Here is a 12,038-nt window from a genome sequence, read left to right as displayed (position 1 = left end):
AATGAACACAGAAACACACTATCTAAATTTGGACGTTTAAAGTGCAATTATGTGTGCCGATCAATGAAATTGAAAATGGTATTTTAGGCGAAATTAAATGATCAGTTTGTCCTTGCGAAATTAAATGACACCTTTGGGCCATTAATTTGAAAGAATTTCTCTCTAAATTGAATTTCTACAAAATTCAAAGGAATGATATAGAACGGAATTGAATGCAAAATAAATGAAAATGAACCATGTGTGCAGAGGGTGGACGAAATATTTCAAATTTGAACGTCCTTTCATCAATTTAAATGCAACTCTGACGAAATTGGACGGGAAAACCTATATTTAACAGGCCTGCTATTAACCAAACAGAATCATTCATACATGTATATTTTTAAGCACGCCTGCTCTTAACCAAACAAAATCACTCATATTCATCAGGCTTGCAATTAACCAAACATAATAACTCACATGTAAACTGTTCAACAGGCCTGCCATTAAGCAAACAGAATTATTCTTTCAAATTGCCATTACTCACCAATCTTAGTGTTACGAGTCTCTGGATAGCTAAGAGGGATAATTCATGAATATACTCACATCCAAAATCTTCCACGACCTTGACAAGTAGTTCAACATTAGCTGTAAGAGAGCTTAGGCCAGCAAAAACAATGGATATGAAGAAGATAACACAGACAAAACGACCTCCTCTCCCAATCTCATTGAAAAATATTGGAAACCTGTGGAGATATTCAAAATTGAGTTCCAATTACAAAACAAAATGGGATTCTTTTTTGCATCAAAGAATGTATTAGCAAAAATAAGTTCTCAGAAAGAAAAATCCATACTTGTAAACTGGGTTCCAAAAGAAACTGATCAAAGTTTTTCAAGGGCACTGCACAAAATCCAACCAGTCAAAATGAACTATATTTTAAACAGAAATGATTGTTTATTAACCTTTACTATTAAAGCACATGTCAATAATCAAGAGATTGGTTCAATCACAGAGAGGCTCTAGACCCTTATATCAATTTGTTTCTGAACCAAAAGTCATAAAATGGAAAATGAAAGGCCAAAGATGTTTTCATGTATACCTAGGCCATTAACAACCTCTTTCTCTTACAAAGAAAAGGTTCCACAACCAAGATAAACAGAAAAGGAAAATAATTTTATGTTATTTTCTGAATATCATAGCAAAATAACAAACTGATCTGTGCTTGCTCACTTCACTCGCTTACAATTTTAATGAAAATTGTGCCCCTTCTGTCATGATCTAAAAGCTCTTCACATGCCATATATCCCTACACAAGAATTGTTGATTCAGGTAACTTCCTGTGTTGTTGAGTAATTTTTTTTCTAATCATTAAAGTGTGGCAGAAATCTTGGAGTAAATTTTTTTTATTGATATATGCAATAATGAAATGTACCTAATGAAAAGATCTTACATGTAAGTCAATCCTGTGCCGTAAAAAATAAAATCACTTCAAATACATGCCATAAAATGTTTAAAACTGCATGTAATTCATTGTGTACATATTCCACTGTGGTAACACAGCTCAAAAATATGTAATGAACACATAATTATTATATATGGCCTGAAAAAGAATGTTCTTTCAAATAATTTGATACTTTATTGTGGTACATGTCTGAGTTAACGCTTGAATGATCAGGAGGTATTCTTTGCAGTGATGTAAATTTTGATCTGTGCCATAAATGAATCCAAATATGACTGCCATAAATGAATCCAAATATCAATGTCAAAATCCTACATGTCCAAGGGTTGCATTAAAATCCATTTCAAAATACTTTTTCAATAATTTACTTTATAATTTTAATAAACATTTCTTAGTATCAATTCTCATCTTAATTTCAATGAAAAGGGATTTGCAAATATGTTTATTAACTCACATAAGATTATGGCATTGGTAAGTGGGGTTCTTTCATTCCAGTCATACCTTACCTTGGCGCAAATTTACATCAAATTTACATCAATTTACAGCAAAGAATACCTAGTGATTATCCAAGCATGAAGATATAACACATGAATATGGTATCAAATTATTTGGGAGAAGATATTTTTTTTTCTTCTTTTCTTCGATGCACCTTTTTTGCAAAATCTGACCCTGCACTTGATGACATCGATCGAACACCGATTTTATAAAATCGATTTGACTCAGGCTTACTTATCAGGTCGAAAGAATCGTATATCCTGCGGTGAATAGCGGCAGAACTCGCTACTTTGTCAATGAGGCCTGCCTCGGCGCCCTGGCCATGCCCCAGGGACCAATGGCTGGAGCCCCGCTAGTGCTGGCAAAGCTTGCATTCATTCATACTGCTCGCTGCGCATACTCCAAATGCAATGTGCGTACATGCGCCTCGCCTCGTTTACCGTTACAGTAGTGTATAATGTATAGACACTCAATGCGCAATGAATCTTTCCAATTGGGGCAAAGATAGCGAACAAATGATTTTGATTTATTTATTTCCGTTTCACAATTGTACATAATACGATGAACATAACATAGCAAGGTCGAAAATACTACAAGACAAAATATAATATATACAGTCAGACCGCAGGTCCCTATGCTAATGAGCAAAAAGGCCAGATTCATCCAAATCATCTCGTGGCTGAATCCTCCTCCTTGCAAAATCTCGTGATTCGTGAGATTTTCTTTCTCTAACAATTTACCTGTTTTAACCTCAAGTTAAATGAAATATTATTGCACCATCAGATAGAGTAAAAGTTACTCTTTCATATTGGTCATTTATTTTGTATACAATATTTTGTTAAATAAGTAAATTTCTGGCCTGAAAATGTGCCTCAAAACTGAATTTTCTTCCTCTGTTTTCTTTTGCAAATTGTGCAAAACTTTTTATTTTGAGCCTCAATGATATCTATATCACCATAAAGCTGAACTTCTGTACTTTCTCACAGTGCCACTCTTGATATGCGGCACCTTTTAATCGGGTCAAGATCACACTTTTCCCACCAAGGTACAAGACGAGATTTCTGAAATTTTGTACTTGCATGAAATCCAGAGTTCTGATTGGCTGGATAAGGTTCACAGAACAACAGGCGCGGGGTATTTGAGGAGATTACCACATGGGAAGTGTGACCTTCCCACGAACCCAGGCACTGGAACCATTGGAATTTGCCATTGTGTGGTCTTTTTGACCAATCAGAGTGCAGTATTCTTGCTTTCAAGCTGCTTTATGTACTTGGCAAATGAAAAGTGTGATCTTGACCCGATTAAACCAATTCTTATTTTGAAACCTATATAATTTTAAAGCATACATATTCAGCTTTATCATGATATAAAAATCATTTGGGCTCAAACAAAAATAAAGTGTGAAAAGAGCAGCTTTTGTCAGGTGAAAATATTTATTTTGTAGCATATTTTAGATCAAAATTTTAGCCTATATTACAAAATCTTTGAATAAATCCAAACACATGACCTGAAAGAATGATTCTTCTTCTTTACAATGGTACCAAATTCATGAAATTCGATGTACAATTAGAGCAGCAATGACCGAATGAAAAGAGGTGTTTTGGTCCGCATCAAGCTCATTAAATATGCAAAACATCTCAGTCATGAATATCACTTGGATGAAAGAAGCCACTTTCTTGGGACCTGCAGTCTGACTGTATATAATATAATCATAGATTTAAGGAACACAATTCAGTAAATAAAGATATCTCAAATGACATTTGTATTTAAAAGTAAAACGGAGGGACTTGCCGAAAAAAGTAAAGCTTGTACAAGAGGCAAGCCCCTTTCTTAGTTACATTACAAAATTACAAAAAATAAATATTGGGTCTTAATAATAATTTTGTTTAAAAATAAATACAAACAATTTTGTGTGCACTTGACAAAAACGTAACTGATGGATCGTGTGAGAAAATATTACGTTTTACAATATTTTAAGAGAGGGGGAGGTGAGGGGGGAGACAGGAGGGACAGAGGAGTGCAGTACACTAAGTAGAAAGAAAGAAAAAAGAAGGCGGGCAGCAGGAGCATGCAGGTACTTTGGTTAATTGCAATTTTAAGAAGAAAAAAATAATAAAACAAATAATATACATGACTATGTATATAATATGAGCGCATATAATACGCATATACACAAAAGTCGAGTACAATTAAATTAGTTATTCAGCTTGACCTGTTTGCAACGAGTATTGCAGAATTAACATGTTCTTCAGTTTGCGTTTAAAAATATTACATTGGGGGATTCTTTGAAATCTTGAGGCAGAGAGTTCCAGTAGGCAGGCCCGGAGAAGACAAATTAATTCTTTGCAAATAAAGTTCTTGTTAAAGGAAGATGATAATATTGTTGTTGCCTTGTTGGGTAGCAATGTATGGATGCATTTTTACGGAACATATTAGAGAAAATGGCGGGGAGGTCGTCCATGCTTAATTTGAACATAAATTGACTAAGTTCGAAAAGATATATGTCACTTACTTTAAGAATGTTATTTTCAAAAAATAAGATATCAGTATGTGATCTAAAGTGTGTTTGAAAAATTATTCTTAGAGCTTTTTTTGGAAAAGTAATATTCTATTTAGTTGTGTTTGCATTGCACATCCCCAGGCAATAATGTCGGATATGGATAGCGCACAGCGTGCAAAACTCGCACGCGGCAGCTTCGAAATCGGTTTATAGTATGGAACGCCAGCCATATAATAAGATTATATGTTCATGATATATTATTTTCTTAAATTGAGGATGTATGACGTGTCAAGTTTTTTTTTTACTCACTTGGTAGTACACAGAAATTTGACCGGAGTTGAAATGACTGGGGACTTGACTTGGTCTTGAGTTTACTTGGATTTGAGCTATGGCCAAGAGATTTCGGATTTGACTTGGACTTGCAAAAAAATGACTTGCATACAACTCTGGTGCTTAGTAAAAATTATTTAAGCTAGCATGTGTAAAAATATAGTTCATTTTGACCAAGTGGAATTTGTGCTGTGCCTATTAAAAGTTTGATCGGTTTCTTTTGGAACCCCTCTTTGGGAAATAGTTCTGAAGGTGCTCAAAACGATTGCTAGCTTGCCTTATAAAATACATGTACCTGGTTTTACTAGAATAATCTAGATGTTTATAAATGACAAATTTTCTTTTAAAAAAACACTGATTGGATGATAGCAAATTGTAAGTCTGACTTTTCAGAAAATTTATATAATTTGTTTTTGTATTAATGATTAAATACATGCATGTTTTTTTCTTCTTGATATAAATAATATGGACTGAAAATCTCAGGATATATAGTCTTTTTTTTTTAGCTTCCTGGTATCCAATCACTAAATTTGTAACATAAGTGCCCAAAAAGCTCCATGTACTACTACTACTACTACTACTACAAATACCACTACTACTACTACTACTTCTACTACTACTACTACTACTACTACTTCTACTGCTACTACTACTACTCCTCCTCCTACTACTACTAATGATAATAATAATAATAAATATTTACAGAAAGAAGACCCTATATATTTGATGAAACAAATATAATTGTTCACACAAAAAAGTGGAATGCCTCTGGCAGAGTTGCCTGCATAACGTGATTCATTATAGTGCCCAGCAGTGGTGTCTTGGAAAACAAGATATTTATTCACAAAAAACACCATTCATATGATTATACTAAATTTGATGACCCTGAATGACCTTTGATCTTAATCATGTCATCTATTTATTATTCTAAAATGTCCATGTTATATCAACTAGATCTGTAAAATTTCAAACATATGATATTTCAAAAAACTTAACCTTGCTTAAGATTTTTATATTGACGACATCGGTGCGTAAGTCTCGCTCTCCTATGCAGGCAGGCAAGACAAAAATGGCTTGGAAAACAAGATATTTGTTCTTGTAAAACACCATTCATTATACTAAATTCTATGACCCTGAATGACCTTTGATCTTAGTTATGTCACCTGAAACTTGTGCAAGACAATTAATGATAATTTATTATTTTTAAATGTCCATGTTGTTCTAGATCTGTAAAATTTCAAAGCTATGATGATATTTCAAAAACTTAACCTTGGCTAAGATTTTTATGTTGACGACATCGGTGCGTAAGTCTCACTCTCCTCCTATGCAGGCAGGCAAGACAAAAATGGCTAAAAAGGTTGGTCGATTACATGAGGCAAAACCGTCGTTGGAGAAGGTAAACCCCTGTTACAAACCATGGAAAATCTAAATCACCCCAGGCCAGTTATTTACATGTAAGTATCTAAACATGTGTTTCTTGACCTCGATGGGTCAGAAAAAAACTCAATCGCAATTACATACGCAGCGCGCCAATTCGAGCAAACTCGCTCGCCATCCCATGCAGTCATTTTTATTTCTCTTTAATAGTTTCCTTATTTCAGGGACGATTTTCTTCGTTCGAAACTGAAAACAGAATTACAATGGATTTCAAAATACAATATGCCTTTGAAAACTTGATTAAATATCAAATACAATAATTTAATTCCGAAAGGCCTACTACTGGCAGAGCTGCTCTTACGTAATATCACAGCTATTGTTTATGGCAGGGGTTCTCAAACTACGGCCCGCGGGCCAGATACGGCCCGCGAGACTCTGCTAGGTTTTTTTTCAATCACTTTTAAGTCACAATATGAAATGTGATTACATTGTGTATCCGTGTAGACCTAACCGTAATAAAATTAATGGCAGTCAAATTAATTTGACTTTTAAACAAAGTTTAGTGTCAGAGTCTTTTCTGTCTGTTCGATCTACTTTCTTATTAGATGACCAGCGCTGTTCTCACCATGTTTGGATCTATACATAGGTATATACATAAGGTGCGAAGGTGCATTTTCCACAATGAACATTTTAAAGAACTAACTCATACCGAAGTACCTTGATAGGGGCCGTGGAACGGTTTTCGAAGTGTGTGTGTGGGGGGGGGGGGGGGGGCTGGCCATGCAAAAAAATCACAATCATATGGTCATTTTTACGTTTTTGTACATGGTTTTGGAAAAAAATCCCCCCCCCCCCCCCCGCGGCCCCTGCTTGACCAGTGAACATTTGCAACAGTGCCTTCATCTGGCAATCACACCTTTTGTGCCAAGATTCAAGCAACTTGTTGCTAACAGACTGTCACGTTTCCCATATTGAAAGTGATTAGGAGACTGACACCCTTGTTAGAGTATACAACAGACATGCTCTATTATTAATTCTACTTTGACTACAAAAAATATTGATAGTTCAAGACATTATCTGTCTCCCCAATACCAGGTATGTATAGGTACAATCTAGATTCCTTTTAACAATTTACAATTTTGTTATCATTAATATTGACTCTCGCTGTATTTGGAAATCTTTTCTAATTTTGCCTGCGTTCCATATGAAACTGTTATAAATTTGTTGGATTGAATGCTCCCAAAGTAAGGGCCCGATTGCACAAGAGAGCATCTAGGACCCCGACTGCAAGGGTCTTTGCGCTTCGCGCACATTTTTTTTCTAAGTATCCAATTCACCCTGGCCCTTTCAGGTTTACTTGGAGTCTCATCTGGCCCTTCAATGAAAAAGTTTGAGAACCCCTGGTTTATGGTCTAACCATCAGGCTTGTGCCTGCGAAGGAGAAATGTTACATAAGAGGGATCATCGGGCGATTCAGGATTGATAGTGCTTGGGAATGAAATATCTTGGTTCCTCCGAGGATTTTGTTATCGGGGTATACGACTGCAGCATGAGCCATGAGCTGGTGCAGCAAATCTGCAACGAGGGTTTGACGTAATGAGATGAAAAGTTATATTAAGGGAAAATCTTATTGACCCTTAATCATACCTTTAGACAGGCTTTAATATCACAGATTTTATATTACATCACTTCAATGTATAGAAATGAATATAATATAAATGGACAGATATCGATTAATTTCTGAACACTAGGAAACAAATATTCATGGATTTTAAACCCATTCCAAAAAAAGGTGATTTTGGTATAATTTTTTTAACATTCCATTAAGTATGTACTACATGTACATGTATGCATATCTAAATGGATGGATGTATGCTTTGGCACGGAAAGAGAAAATATTTAGTTACGGGAGGTGCACCAATATTAGATAATGGCATTGCAACAAACATGGGGCAGAGTTAAAAATACATGGCTACTTTTTGGCTACATGAATAGGGGCACTATCACAACACAAACATAAATCATGGCTGGTGTAAATACAGTGTACAGTCATGTACTTACCAAATAAAAGTTAGTCCCGTGTTTCCTGGGCCATTTTCTGCAAGTAAATCCACTATTTCAGATTTGTTGAGAGAACTTTGAGTTGAAAAGACAGTTGCATATGTCAGCATACCACATATCAAACTACAGGAAAGAGAATACCACAGATCAATCAACATCTAAATATAGGTTAAAAATTAAGAAGATAAAAAATAACTCTCATTTTAGTTCTGTCACTTTGTCTTGACAACATCTTGCATTCATGTATGATGTACATGTAGTCTACAAGATATGAATTCAGACAATTTGTGGCTTTGCCATTTCAAGTTTTGTAAAGTGTAAACAAAAATGCATGCCCAATATGATTTCATGGTCTATTAGTAACATATGTTACTTACGGCATATGTTAACATTAATTTGATAAAAAAAAATCTTAGTTGCAAAGTCCCATTTGTCACCTGTATCTTTGAGATATCATAAGAACAAATCAGATTAAAAAATGCACTCTAATAAAAAAAAAATCAGTGTTTCAAAATGGTGATAAAGTGACTAACATGTGTCATATTAATCTCTTCAAAAGATAGAAAAATTTGAATGATGATTTTCAGTCACAGATATCTTGAAAGTGTCTGGATGAATTTATTGTTACTTTTCTTCCTGGCTGTTTTTTCTTGTTATCCATATGAGAAGTATTAATTACAATATGAATTCAAGGTCCAGTATTTTTTAAAGACCTTTGTAAGGTTAGTCTATGCCTTTAAAATCCAAACAAATAATGAGTGGTTACAAATGATAAACTTGGTTATTTACCTGACAATATTATTTCCAATAGGGACAAGAATACCATATCGTACTATCCCAGTTTCAGCAGTCATATAGGCAGCATATGAAACAAATAGACCAGCAGCTGCACCTGTATCAAATGCATTTTGACTTATGGCATCTACCCACATCCTAGGGTTTCTAAGCTGCACTGTAGGAAATGATAAAGCAATGGTTTTTTTTTATAGATTCAATGCATCATCTCACTTATAAGAAATAAGGAATGGTTCCTCAGACTCAACACATAAACTCACTTATAGGGATTAAGGAAATGTTACTCAGACTTAACACATTAACTCAATTATAGGAAATAAGGAATGGTTACTCAGACTCAACACATCAACTCACTTATAGGAAATAATGAGATACTCAGACTCAACAAATCAACTCATCTAAAGAGAATAAGGAAATGTTACTCAAGATTCAACAAATCAATTCACTTATAGGGAATAAAGAAAGGTTACTCAGACTCAACACATTAACTCACTTATAGGAAATAATGAAATACTCAGACTCAACAAATCAACTCAATTATAGAAAATAATGAAATACTCAGACTCAACAAATCATCTCACTTATAGGGAATAAAGAAAGGTTACTCAGACTCAACACATTAACTCACTTATAGGAAATAATGAAATACTCAGACTCAACAAATCAACTCACTTATAGGAAATAATGAAATACTCAGACTCAACAAATCAACTCACTTATAGGAAATAATGAAATACTTAAGACTCAACAATTCAACTCACTTATAGGGAATAAGGAAAGGTTACTCAGATTCAACACATCAACTCACTTATAGGAAATAATGAAATACTCAGACTCAAGAAATCAACTCACTTATAGGAAATAATGAAATACTCAGACTCAACAAATTAACTCACTTATAGGGAATAAGGAAAGGTTACTCAGATTCAACACATCAACTCACTTATAGGGAATAAAGAAAGGTTACTCAGACTCAACACATCAACTCACTTATAGAAAATAAGGAACGGTTACTCAGATTCAACACATCAACTCACTTATAGGGAATAAAGAAAGGTTGCTCAGATTCAACACATCAACTCACTTATAGGGAATAAAGAAAGGTTACTCAGATTCAACACATCAACTCACTTATAGGAAATAAGGAATGGTTCCTCAGACTCAACACATCAACTCACTTATAGGGAATAAAGAAAGGTTACTCAGATTCAACACATCAACTCACAGGAAATAAGGAATTGTTACTCAGACACAACAAATCAACTCACTTATAGGAAATAATGAGATACTCAGACTCAACAAATCAACTCATTTAAAGGGAATAAGGAAAGGTTACTCAGATTCAACAAATCAATTCACTTATAGGGAATAAAGAATGGTTACTCAGATTCAACAAATCTATTCACTTATAGGAAATAAAGAAAGGTTACTCAGACTCAACACATCAACTCACTTATAGGAAATATTGAAATACTCAGACTCAACACATTAACTCATTTATATGAAATAATGAAATATTCAGACGCAACAAATCAACTCACTTAAAGGGAATAAGGTGAGGTTACTCAGACTCAACAAATCAACTCACTTATAGGGAATAAGTAACGGTTACTCAGATTCAACAAATCAACTCACTTATCAGATTCAAAAAATCAACTCACTTATAGGAAAAATGAAATACTCAGACTCAACACTTCAACTCACTCATAGGAAATAATGAAATACTCAGACTCAACAAATCAACTCACTTAAAGGGAATAAGGAAAGGTTACTCAGATTCAACAAATCAACTCACTTATAAGGAAAAAAGGATATCAACTCTGAGTCCTCATTTGCATGTCACTGAGTTGTGCATATAACTGTTTTGTGAAAAGTGAGCGAAACTTTAAAATGTCATAGCTTTCTTATTTTACACATGATTTTGATGAAACATTAATCTTTATGCCTGTTTCACTTTTAACTAGTGATTCAAATCAACATTTTTCTGGGGTGGACTTGACCTTTAATCTGAAAAGTAAACTCAACCCACAACAATGTTCACCATGTAAATGTATTAAGTAAGCATAGAAAACATGAGCAAAATGAACTCCAAAACACATACAATAAAAGGAAAAGACATGACACTAACCCCAATCAGGTGTGAAGAGGAAGCGAATGCCATCATCAGCATTAGGCAAAGTCAAGCTCCAGATGAAACAAATGACGATGAGGAGGAGGAAGATGGATACAATGATGGAACTGACCAACTCAATGCTCTTGACCCCCCAGAGAACAATCAGTGCTGATAACAGGATGGATATGGCATGAAACAATACTGGCATGGCAGATTCCTGATGAAAACAAAATAAAGCAAGGAGAAGAAGGAAGATCATAGATTATGAAATGTAAAAAAAACTAAATAAAGCAAGGAGAGCAAAATTGACGGTGGGCATGCCTCAGGGCACAAAACTTGGCCCCATACTATTTCTTGTGCTGGCAACTAATGCCTTCTCAGACAGCAACCGAAGGTACTGGAAGTATCTGGATGACTTGACACTAGCAGAATCAGAAAAGCGGGGTGCTACTGGTGAAGTTAAGTGTACCTTAAGTGCACTAGGAAACTGGTGTACAAGTAATAGCATGAAGCTAAATCCAGGGAACTGCTTTGTTATGTGTGTAGATTTTTAAATCTCTCTTGATAACCAAACATTGGTTGAGGTATCTTCGATGAAAATCCTAGGTATCCTCATCTAGTCAGACTTGAAGTAGGATGGCCAGGTGAATAGTATGATTGGCAAAGCTAATAGACGAATGTAAATCCTTAGATCATCGATTCCATTCAAGCTACCAGTCAAAGACCTTGTATAAATTGGGAGTGGTAAAGTTGGTTGTAGGCAATTTTTATTCATCACAGGAAAGCATGATCTAGCAAACCAACCTCAAGACCTTATAGAGAGCAGGTGCAATAAAAAATGTCTCAAATGTGGCGAATCCCTCTTGAAGTCTGACATTTTCCACCATTGGTTCCCTATAAAAAAGAGGAGAAAAGATGGCATTTGAGGAAT

The 12,038-nt window shown here is 34.8% G+C and overlaps 1 protein-coding gene across 1 annotated transcript in view; it reads right to left on the bottom strand.

Annotated features, from left to right (window-relative positions):
- LOC129255375 (uncharacterized sodium-dependent transporter HI_0736-like) overlaps positions 1 to 11,449 on the bottom strand; it is a 34,427-nt gene extending 22,978 nt beyond the window's left edge. The window contains exons 1-4 of the mRNA XM_064100851.1: positions 11,123 to 11,449; positions 8,989 to 9,151; positions 8,200 to 8,322; positions 583 to 722 (exon numbers count right to left, since the gene is read on the bottom strand). Coding sequence (XP_063956921.1) covers positions 583 to 722; positions 8,200 to 8,322; positions 8,989 to 9,151; positions 11,123 to 11,366 — 670 coding nt within the window. The 5' untranslated portion in view covers positions 11,367 to 11,449. The remainder of the gene's footprint in view (positions 1 to 582; positions 723 to 8,199; positions 8,323 to 8,988; positions 9,152 to 11,122) is intronic.
- Between the last annotated feature and the right edge of the window lie 589 nt (positions 11,450 to 12,038).

Source organism: Lytechinus pictus, chromosome 1 (assembly GCF_037042905.1).
Source record: "Lytechinus pictus isolate F3 Inbred chromosome 1, Lp3.0, whole genome shotgun sequence".
Lineage (NCBI taxonomy): Eukaryota > Metazoa > Echinodermata > Echinoidea > Temnopleuroida > Toxopneustidae > Lytechinus > Lytechinus pictus.
The sequence above is the reverse complement of the archived record's forward strand: the minus strand, read 5'-3'. Positions and strand labels throughout refer to the sequence as shown.